This window comes from Macrobrachium rosenbergii, chromosome 42 (assembly GCF_040412425.1).
Source record: "Macrobrachium rosenbergii isolate ZJJX-2024 chromosome 42, ASM4041242v1, whole genome shotgun sequence".
NCBI classification, from domain to species: Eukaryota; Metazoa; Arthropoda; class Malacostraca; order Decapoda; family Palaemonidae; genus Macrobrachium; species Macrobrachium rosenbergii.
This window is the reverse complement of record NC_089782.1, coordinates 34,559,087-34,571,370: the sequence shown is the minus strand read 5'-3', so window position 1 is coordinate 34,571,370 and position 12,284 is coordinate 34,559,087. Positions and strand designations below refer to the sequence as shown.

The window sequence follows — 12,284 nt, the reverse complement described above, 5'->3', positions numbered from 1 at the left end:
TGATATGAATCAATCGCGTACTTGGTCAAGAAATGTTGGAGGCCTATATGAAATTGTTATGTCATTTGTAAACAGATTTGCGTTTCTTTTAAGCGACTGGTGATACGGAACGTAGTTTGTAGTTAGATTTATCAGATATGTTATGAACATATATATTTTTATATATATATATATATATATATATTTATATATATATATATATATATATATATATATATATATATATATATATATATATATATATATATGTATATATATGGTTTTCAGGGAAGGGGTATAAGATTGATTGATACATGCAAATGGCGTCGCACTGTACCGAGAATACGAAACAACGCGTACAAGCAACGGATCACATAGACAGAACTATCTATCGGTCAAGAATAAATGATTGATTGATTGATTGATTTATGGCTACTGAAACTGGCGTCACAAAGGAACAGAAGATTGTGCGTACAAACAGCTCTCGGCAACATGGTCGGTGATGTTTTGCAAAGCCGTGGCAGCGATGATTCAGCTCATGAATAAATAAAAACAAGTAAAAAATGCGCCGGAGTTTCTTCGGCGCAATCGAGTTTTCTGTACAGCCGCTACAGCGTATAATCAAGGCCACCGAAAATGGATCTATCTTTCGGTGGTCTCGGTATAAGGCTGTATGAGCCGCGTTCCATGAAACTTTAACCACGCTCCGGTGGTGGCCTGTCCTTATCGTTTGCCAGAAGCAAACCTTAAATGAAATTAAAACTACCCAGGCTAGAGGGCTGAAATTTTGTATGTTTGATGACTGGGGGGTGGATGATCAACATACCAATTTGCAGACCTCTAACCTCCGTAGTTTTTAAGATCTGAGGGCGGACGGGAAAAGTGCGGACAGAGTAAAGTGCGGACGGACAGACAAAGCCGGCACAATACTTTTCTTTTACAGAAAACTAAAACCCTCTCTGACATCGTAAGGAGAAGTAACGTACAGAGATTCTACAAAAATTATCGATGTTTTTACTGCTGTTTGGGACGCGTCTTAAAATCTGATAATACGTCAAGGTACGCAATGACGTAAAATTGAGCAATTACCATAAAAAAAAAAACTGAGCGGTTGAAGTTCGCCGTCGTAAACATGACGCAAATAAGAAAGAGTCTATATAAGAAAAAGTACATAATAATTCTGTCATGGTAAGACGAGCTGGCCCCGTTGAGTTCGTCATCACGTTATTTTGCCGAGATTTCAGTTAATTACGTTTTTTTTTCCTCCTGCTGCCTTTGGGCTTTCAGATAATCGTGTTTTCTTCCTTCCTCCGATTTTTGAGGATGCAGGAGACGACGTCCATTAAAGCAGAAAGAGCCTCTTGCTTCGGGGTCTGAGATATGTTGGTCAGCGGAGAAGAAGAAGAAGGAGAAGAAGAAGAAGAAGAAGAAGAAGAATGTCTTTGTTCAACTTCTGCTATTGGGAAAATCGCGGAGAAAGTATGTCGGCGGCTTCGTCATGGTATTAAGTACCTGTCCTGCGTCAGTCGTTGGTATTGTTGCGCCGTGGAATCAGCCGCTGATTCTGACAAGGCGCGGAATCAGGCGACTGAATCTGACACGCCGCGGCATCAGTCATTAAGCTGTCATCGAATCGTCAAAATCAGTAAACAAGTATCGGGTCAGTCAGCGAACTCGTAATCATACAGGAATCAAGAAATAGACTATGAAGTCCTTTTGCGAAAGTTTTTATGTCTTTGAATATAGAAAGACACTTATTCATTGGGTCAGTCAGTGAAATCGTAATCATATAGGAATGAAGAAAAAGATATATGAAGTCCTTTTACGAAAGCTTTTTATGTATTCACGTCACGTCATCGAATCAAGCAAAAGATAGTGCGTCAGTCATTGAATTTCTCAGTCGCAGAGTGATTTTAACAACAAATAAAAGTCATTAGTTCTTTACTGAAGTCACAAAGTCTCGGAAAAAGCAGATGTTTTATTACGTCTTTGGCAGTCAGAGATATTTTCGGCAGCGTTTGACATGAAGTTTGAAAATTGTCTAGATTGTGAAGCCACGCTTTTATGCGCTGACCAATAATTGTTATTTGAGATCTACGATATTGTGAAATAATCTTTTCTTTGTAAATACCCATAAAAAAATAATTCATTCTACTTTTGAGGTTTAGAAAGCTTATCAAAAAGTTTTCTTTTTATCACATGAAGACAATTAAATAAAAAATGAAACTCCTGCGCCATTTAATATTCCTTCTGATCTTAAAGAATAGTTTAAGTCTATGAGTATTTTTATGAGATTTTATTTTCTTTCATATATTACGAAATTATTAATTTGCTAATGGAGACGGAGATGGTAATGCGAGAAATAACAAGAGTTAAACTAAAACAAAATCTAAAATAAATTAAACTAAAACAAAATCTAAAATAAATTAAGACAGAAACTAACAAAGAACTATTGTGGATTACCTAAGGAAATTAAATGTGTCGTAATATGCATAATGGACGAATGAATAAATAAATAGATAAATAAATAAATACACGGGAATCAACAACGGCGAAGCCTATCACATTAAAGAAGCCCAAAGAATCCTTTGGAGCCTCAAACTTTTCGGTCAGTGGATTTTCAAGTGCAATAACAAAGACGACATAATGAACGATAAATTAACAGAAATGTATAAATAAACGATTAACAGACAGAAAGCAACAACAGGGAAGTCTATCCAATGAAATCCTACGGTCGGCCTCAAGGAATCCGAAGCGCGCTTCGAAACCTCAGTTGTATTTTTCGGCGGCGTCCTCCAGGGACCTGTGGATGGAGGACCGGTATGGACCCGTCTCGTAACCGTAGGTTGGAGCCGTGTCGTAGCCACTGTAGAAAGGATTTTTGGGGAAAAGGGGAAAATCAACATGAGAATTATCTATTTACATAAAGGATCTGTTTGCCTAAGATGGATGTCCCTTTTTATTTTTAGGTGAAAGGTACTGGAGCATCCGGGTCCACCCTTTTCTTGAGGATCTATTTACAAAGAGGATGTTTATTTACAAGGGATGCTTGCCCCCCCCTTTTTTTTTTTACAGTTGAAAGGTACTGGGTCACCAGTTCCGTTTAGGTAAAAGGTACCGGAGCATCCGAATCCACCCTTTTCTTGAGGATCTATTTACAAAGAGGATGTTTATTTACAAGGGATGCTCGCCCCCCTTTCTTTTACAGTTGAAAGGTACTGGGTCACCAGTCACCCTTTTCTTGAGAGGAGTATACATGAGAAAGATCTATTTACAAAAAGGATCGGTTTACTTACAAGGGATGCCCAACCCCACCTCCCCCTTTTTTTTTTTACAGGGAAAGGGTACTGGATCACCAATCGCCCTTTTCTTGAAAGGCGTAAACGCGAAAAGGAGCTATTTACAAGGTTGCCCTCTTCTTTCATAGCTAAAAAGGTCCTCGACCGCCCATTCCAGCTTTCCAGTTTAAAGTACCTGTCCTCTATTTTGCCTCAATTTCGGGAAATTCACGATTATACGTTTGCCACTGTTAGTTTTCTTTTTCTATTTTGACTCATTCTGATATATAATTTCTCTCCTTATATCACTTTTCCTCTTTTGTAAACTGTTATTTAATTTGCTTTCATCATAGTCGTTTCTGTACCTTTTGACAATTACTTTAATTACTTTATATTTTTGATGAAGCGAAATATGAGAACCAGGTTTCTTGAAATTGGAAAGGGACACTATACTAAAAGTCTGCCTGTGGTCATCTCGCCTGAACAGACATTTTGCGAAGGAGGGAGGCAAGGTTGCAAAGACAAGAATAAAAAAGAAAAGAAGAATTCAGTAAGACAAATAAAATATAGACGAATCTAAGAGTTTGCAATGATGACCACAGTGAAAGGACTCAAGTGGAATCTTAAAGGAAGTTTGCATATTTTAACCTTTCTCTTTCTTGAAGTGAAGGAATATGCGTTTTTATCTTAATGCAGCAAAAATCCCTTTTAGAATTCATCTCAGGCCCTCGTCAATTCTAGCAGATTATATACATATGTACAACTTAGAGAATACATATTTAGCTATATACAAGAACAAATTATATTTACAAAAAATGAGTATATTGGAAGCAATATGAAAAGAAATATATCCAAATATATATTTAATATGGACAAGACTATTTCTATCCCTTAAACCATGTCAAGAGAAGCTCTGGCGAATCTTCACAATCACATGCATTTGATTAGTAAGAAGAAATGAAATTTAATTTTAAATGCTACGTATATTTCTGTCATGTTTAAGAGGGACGAGAAATAAGAGTATTGAAGAAATGCTACGATAGGAGTAGTTATAGCTATAGCAGAAAATAAATGAGGGGTTAAATCATTATGTACATCTGAGCTCTAAGGAAGCTACAGAAAAAAAGAGCACTTCAGATACGGACAGAACGTCCATCCCTTCTTTGCCAGAGAAGAAAAATGTAAACAAAAGAAAAGCACTTCAGATTCAGAGACAAACAGAACGTCCATACCTTCTTTGGGGGAGAAGAAAAATGTAAACAAAAGAGAAGCACTTCTTACACAGACAAAACGTCCATACCTTCTTTGGCGGAGAGGAAAAATGTAAACAAAAGGATACTCACGTGCCGGTATAGTCCGAGCCTTCGTACTTCTTGTAAATCCCGACGCCCACGGCGATGGGAACGGCGATGGCCACGGCTATGGCAGCGATGAGAAGGAGGCCGTAGAGGGCTATGGTGCCGTAACTGATCGTAATGGAGGTGTCGGTGCCGGCCGTAGCCGTGATGGGTATGAAGAAGAGTCGCGGGTCGGCCTCGTCTTCAGTCTTCTTGACATCCTTACCGATACTCGGCTTCACCAAGGCGGAGGTCGAGGAGAAAGCGGCCACGCTTATGACGAAGAGAATGATCGTTCCTGTTTTTGGGGGGTTAATGGTGGAAAGAAAGATAAGAAAACTAAAATTGACGCGCTTTAGGTTTTATTGGAATGTCAGTTCTGCGGGAAACGGCGGAAATGATTGTTTGTTCCCGTAGGGGGAGGGAAGGAGAAATAGGTTAGAGTTACGCGCTTTAGTTATCGTTGTTATGTCGATTGCTGGTTGGAAACGGCGACCTTTTACTTTCACCAATTCTTGACGAACTGTCTGGAAGAGATTTGTTGGAAGAAATTGGCTGGAAGAAATTTTGTAGGTAATTTCACGACAGCAATGTTTTACACTAAGAGCCAAAAGTGAGGGAGACATTTCAGTAGCTATTTTCGCACTGGAAAAGTATTTTCACTCTTAATTAACTTTAAAGAAAAGAATATAGAAGTAGGTTTGAAGAGGAAAGGATAAAAAACTCTTGTCTTCTTCATAGGTAAATTGTCAGGAAAATGTATTTAATAATAATAATAATAATAATAATAATAATAATAATAATAATAATAAAATACTCTATTTCAGCTCGAGGTCATTTACAAAGAACATGGGATATTATAAGGTCACTCTTACCAATAATTTAAGTAATAACGATACGAATAACTTAAAGAAACTGCCATAACGTATCTACAATTATAGGACATGTACAATACAAGTTCCCCTGCAACTGCAGGATAACCAACCAGAAGGGGAAGAGGACCTTCGTCAGAAGTGAGAAAGCTCCTTAGTACTTCTCAGTACCTGAAACTCGACGCGGAGACGCCGATAATGTGGCTGGAAGAGCAAATGGATAAAGAAGGGAAGTGGGAGCAGAGAGCAGAACTAAAGACTGGAGGAAAGGATGGATAAGAACTATTTTGTTTCCATCGCGAGTAGTTTTGAGGCCATGAAACTGTAAAAGCTGCTTTCTGACTCTCTCTCTCTCTCTCTCTCTCTCTCTCTCTCTCTCTCTCTCTCTCTATATATATATATATATATATATATATATATATATATATATATATATATATATATATACATATATATATATATATAGATGTACACATTCATATATGAGAACAATTTGTGATTAGATGTGCTTATTGTGAGTTAGAGAGAGAGAGAGAGAGAGAGAGAGAGAGCAATCTCAGCAGCTCTCTGATCTCTCTCTCTCTCTCTCTCTCTCTCTCTCTCTCTCTCTCTCTCTCTCTCTCTCTCTCCATATATATATATATGTGTGTGTCCATATATATTTATATTTATATGAGGACAACTTGTGGTTAGATGTACTTGTCGTGCGTTAGAAAGAGAGAGAGAGCGAGCAATCTGCTATTCAGATTTCAGAGGCCACAACACTGTTTATATAATATTAAAAAAACCAGGTGACATATTGCTATCACCTGCTTATCTGTCATTCCGTGTACCGACAGGTAGCAGAGCATTTCATTCTCTCTCTCTCTCTCTCTCTCTCTCTCTCTCCCTGACCACGTCACATATAACGTTACATTTCGCCAACAGCTACGCCGTAACGAGCGTAATCATAATGGCTAATGGTCATTTATCAAGATTTTTCTTGCGCTGAACACAAAGGCGTACAGGGTATTGCATTTCAGAAATTTTAAGATTGTTGCTTTTCTCTTGTTCGTAATGCTTATCTCTTCGGCCAGTATATTTGCCATAAATTAAATTGTTGACAGTTTATATTTTATTGTTTCCTCTTTGTAAATTGTTTTCAATCGACTTACTTATATATCTATTGAATTATCACATCGTATTTTTCTATCTACTTTCCCTCATACTCACTCGTTTAGAGTCTTACCCATTTCATTTTGTCGAGTGTATTCTCTTTAATTATTTGTTTATTGTTTACTGTTTTCCCTGCTTTATATTTTACCAAATTTACAGCCGTGAGTCATCAGAAACTCGGCTCTGTGTCAGCGCGTAAGTGTGGGTTCCTTACCCCTTTTATAACGACAGAAAACCGCCAAGTCACTCCTTTTGCGAGTTACATTCGGGTCAAGTTTGTCTTGATAAAAGTCGCCAGATAATGTCGTATTGAAGACGTTCCCGGTAACAGATAATATTTCATGTTTGAAATGGATAATAATCCGTATCTGAGTCGTATTCGGTCCCAGTGTTCTGTGAAGATTTATCTGTGCCGTATTACGTTATGTATTTGATAAAATTGTTTAAAATTCTCGTTGTAATTCGCAAGAAGATGAAGGAATTTATTTTTACAAATATGACGTATGTCCAAATGGTAGAACATCTTATCGAGTGTATTATTTTAACTCGGTTTTGTGTTGTGTGAAATGCCCTATAGTTTTCCATACACACACACACACACATATATATATATATATATATATATATATATATATATATATATATATATATATATATATATATATATATATATATATATATATATATATATATATATATTAGATATATGAGTGTGTATGTATATATGTATGTATTTTTACATATTTGTAAGTCAGAACATTTCACAATTTCTATTATAATTCGACAGACATTTTGACATTACGCGGTCAAAGTTGACACGTGTCTTGATTCGTCATTCCTGTCAAATCTATTCAGTATAATCCCCGCTTGACAGGAAACACAAATACAATACTTCCCTCACTCGGCATATTTTCCCCAAAACAAGGCAAAAGCAATCAGCACAGCTGATTACTTTTGCCATAAAGCAAAAATCGATTTCCTTCGTAACGCGACCAAGAAAAACCAATTACTCTTTATTGTTTGCAAGACGATTCGTTGCTTGGGGTGAAACGATTGAGGTTAATAAAAAGAATTGATAATAAGGGGTTACCAGTGATATCTGTTTATGTGGCTCTGATAATCATAATCATTGTGGAATTCAAAGAGTCATCGTTTTCACTGCCATAAGGGGTGCAGGTGCAGTATCATCATCATCATCATCATACCGTCATTATTATTATTATTATTATTATTATTATTATTATTATTATTATTGTTATTATTATTATCTAATGTATATGACTTATAGCTGAAATTAGGGATTCAATTCAAGTTAATTATTATTATTATTATTATTATTATTATTATTATTATTATTATTATTATTATTATTATTAATAATTTTTCATTTCAGTGCCTATTCCATACTGTATATATATAAGAGTTTTTCTCAATTTCTGTTTTTGTCGTAGGCTTAGTGATTTTTTTTTTTTAAATATCGATAGATATTTTGATCATTCTAATTTTTAAAGAGAAATTACACAAACATATTTGTCTTACTGTTGACAGTAAACACACACATGTATGTATTTATATTTGTGTGTATGTATATATGTATGTATAAAATTGTACATAAACACATACGTACAGACATGCATACATATGCGAATGTGTTTTTCCGTTCAAGATGGCTCCCATTTGCAATTATGAAAGTTAATGTCAGCATGAACGTGGAATAGAGGTATAAATGACTTAATTGCTAATATTTGCAATATTATTATCATTATTAGAAATATGAACAGAGAAAAACAACAACAAAATTCGGTATGAGATTTAAGAGAAAGGTAAAAAAAAAAAAAAAAATTAGAGACGTAAAATAAAATACAGAAAATACTAAAAATTTCTAACAGAAGACACGATTTAAAAAAATCTAAGTTTATCGAATCACATAAAATTTCCAAAGTCTGGTATTATTGTCGACTAAATCATTTGAAGGTAGTTATTTCAGAGGTGGAAAAAAAGTCAAACAGAGTATGTTATACATTTTGTTCATTTTAGATTTGCGGTGATGCGTGAATAAAAATTATTTTATATGACAAGAAATTGTGAAGAATAAGCTTAGTGTGATCTTTATATGATATACTTCTCACGAATGCTCGCTCGCTCATTCAAGCGTACTTTATATGTCTGTGTGTTTGTTAGTGTGCCCAAAACATGCTTATGCATACATACAATCACACATACACACACACACATAGACTTGTATGGCCTAGTGGGCAGCACCCTTGCCTTTCATTTGAAAGACCTGGGTTCGATCCTGATGTGAGTCAGAAATTTATATATATATATATATATATATATATATATATATATATATATATATATATATATATATTTATATATATATATATATGTATATATATTGTTGATGTGTGTATTTATGTATGTATGTTTGCAAGTGATTATGAATGCATATATATCTATACATACATGTACACATACACACATATATATATATATATATATATATATATATATATATATATATATATATATATACATATACACATATATATTTGTATGTTTACTTACTAATAACATAAAGCAAATGAAGATGATTTAGCCATCACGTACATCTGCACTCATTCATTCAACAGAATATGACCTCTGTAGAATCTACGGAAATAGTGTCAATCAATAAGAAAAAAAAGATGAAGAAAAGAAACTCGAATACAGGAATGCCGTTTCCTTAACCACCGACCCCAGCAGTAGAAATAGCAGTAGCAGCAGTAATAGCAGTAATAATAGTAGAAAAAGTAGAAGCAGCAACAGTAATAGTAGTAATAATAGTAGCAACGACATTATTCCCTACCCTTGAAAGCCATCTTGTCGCAAACAAATCGGATCGAAAGCCTTAAGTCTTCCCGTCCCTCTCGAAGAAGGCGTCGACGGAGGCGCAGCAGAAGGCAGCCGTGACTGGAACGAGGACCTCGGAGGAGGAGGAGGAGTAGGAGGAGAATGAGGAGGAGGACTGTGGGAGAAGTTGAGAGGGCGAGGCCTGACGCGTGTGGAGGACTGACGAAGGCGCTGACGGCGGTGGCGACGTCGCTGGTGTTGTTGTTGGCAGGTTGAACTTCCCGAAGAGACTAGTGCCTCGCCTGGCTACTTCCTGCGACTTATATACGGAGGGGTCGCCTCTGTCTCTCCCTCTCTCTCTCTCTCTCTCTCTTTCCTCCTCCCGAAGGAAGGGGGTTCCTTGGACGGTGCCCTGTGACCCCCCTTGTTTCCCCCTCCACGCCTCCACACTCTTTTCTGTCTCTTCTGAGACTTCTGCTCGGCTAGGGGGCTGGGGGGAGGGGAAAGAGTTTGGGGGAAGGGGAGGGGAGGTGCAAATGATTCCTCGGCTTTGGCCGAAGGCGAGATTCTTTGTGAGATTTTTGTAATGTTTCTCTTTCTGCGGCTGAATGAGGTGGATTTTTCTTTCAAAATTTTTTTTTAAAGATTATGCGATAATCTACTTGGTGACTGATAATATTATGTGAGCTTAATGGCTTTATTTGAATTGCATGCAAGTCTTGCGTTTTAATCACTCAATTGCAATTGCATTAACGCAAATAACAACTCGGTTCGTTTTGACGCTTGTCCAATTTGATATGCAAATTGCAGGTTACGTCTCGGAAAGGTCTAGTTTCTTGAAGTGACCGAACCTTTATTATCAAATCAGGAACCTCAGAAGCATTTAAAAAATAATTTTCAATGTTTGTTATATTTACCGCATGGGAAATATTCCCTACGTGGGGGAATTGTGAGTTATTTTTTTTTCTACGGCCAATGAAAAACGGGATGGGGTTGGGGGACGTGGTTAGTGTCGGCGAGATGGCTTTTGGGACTAAATCCGGGCCATCATAAGCCATTATTTCTGTCAGGAGCAGCTGGCACACGCTGACAAACGGCTTATTGGTCTACGGCTCGACACTAGAGCCTGTTTCAGCTCCATTTCCTTGGGATTTCCACCCTTGCGACATCTCCCCCTCTTATCCGTCTTTTTATCTGAGGTTTCTCTTTCGTGATAATTCAGATTCGAAGCCATGGAAAACGTCATGGAATAATGAGTTGAGAGGGGGAAGGTGTGTGTGTTGGGGGGGGGGGATGGTGGAGGGAGTTGCAAGATGCAATTATGATCAGTTTCAATAAGCGAAGATATATAACCTGAATGGATTTCCTCTTTCGAGAATATTCATTTTGTTCCATTTCTTGTAATTTTTTGTCAAGACAGTTTTCTTGGGAATCGTTGGCACTTTCTAAGTCAAATCATGGAAGGTATTTCATTCGTGTCTATTCCCTATTAATAAATCAAGTGAAAATATTTTTTCATATTTTTTATCTCTTTCCCTTCAGAGTATTCATTTTGTTCCATTTCTTGTACTCTTTGATAAAGACAATTTTCTTGGGAATCGTTGACACTTTCTAAGTCAAATCATGGAAGGTATTTCATTCGCGTCTATTCCATATTGATAAATACAGCGAAAAGGATTTTTCAGGTTTTTTATCTTTTTTCCTCCAGAACATTCATTTTGTTCCATTTCTTGTAATCTTTGATGAAGACAATTTTCTTGGGAATCGTTGACACTTTCTAAGTCAAATCATGGAAGTTATTTCATTCGCGTCTATTCCCTATTAATAAACACAGCGAAAAGAATTTTTCAAATTTCTTATCTTTTTTCCTCCAGAATATTCATTTTGTTCCATTTCTTGTACTCTTTGATAAAGACAATTTTCTTGGGAATCGTTGACACTTTCTAAGTCAAATCATGGAAGTTATTTCATTCGCGTCTATTCCCTATTAATAAACACAGCGAAAAGAATTTTTCAAATTTTTTATCTTTTTTCCTCCAGAACATTCATTTTGTTCCATTTCTTGTAATTTTTGATCAAGACAATTTTCTTGGGAATCGTTGACACTTTCTGAGCTAAATCATGGAAGTTATTTCATTCGCGTCTATTCCCTATTAATAAACACAGCGAAAAGAATTTTTCAAATTTTTTATCTTTTTTCCTCCAGAACATTCATTTTGTTCCATTTCTTGTAATTTTTGATCAAGGCAATTTTCTTGGGAATCGTTGACACTTTCTAAGCTAAATCACAGTTCTTTCAGTGTCAATTGCAGTTGCATTATCTATCTGTTTCCCTTTCGAAAACATCGCCTTACACATTGTCGTATGTTCCAGATTTCTATCTATTATCCTCATTATCTTTTTAAAAAATGGTAGATCCAGTTTCCTGCCGACTCACTCACGCATCTGTAACAATATAGCTTCGTAATTTCCAGCATTCGCCAGTACTGGGTTTTAACTCCGGATCACAAGCTTTCTATTTTCGTACTTCTTAAGAACATATTATCATCTAAAGCTTCACGAAATCCGGGTGTCGTCCACCTTTATCCAACAAGTATGATGACTGTGTTCATGACGCGTACTTCTGGTCTCATAGTTTATCATATATTTTTTTTTTTTTTTTTGGAATATTGTTCTTCGTCGGATTTCTCAAATTGCTGGATTTCAATTTCCTTTTCAATAGTTTTTATTTTTTTATTTAGAGACTTCGAATGATATCTCACTTTGTCTCTCTCTCTCTCTCTGCTTTAAGGGTCATCTCAGAACTAGTCAACTCATACCCACTGCCG

The 12,284-nt window shown here is 36.3% G+C and overlaps 1 protein-coding gene across 1 annotated transcript; it reads right to left on the bottom strand.

The window, feature by feature from the left end:
- Positions 1-260: 260 nt before the first annotated feature.
- On the bottom strand, positions 261-10,666 carry LOC136828234 (uncharacterized). Its single transcript, XM_067086078.1, has 3 exons — positions 9,473-10,666; positions 4,601-4,892; positions 261-2,845 (listed from the first exon to the last, which is right to left on the bottom strand). Exons 1-3 carry the CDS (start codon positions 9,483-9,485, stop codon positions 2,749-2,751), a joined length of 402 nt encoding a protein of 133 aa, XP_066942179.1. The 5' UTR covers positions 9,486-10,666; the 3' UTR covers positions 261-2,748.
- Positions 10,667-12,284: the final 1,618 nt, after the last annotated feature.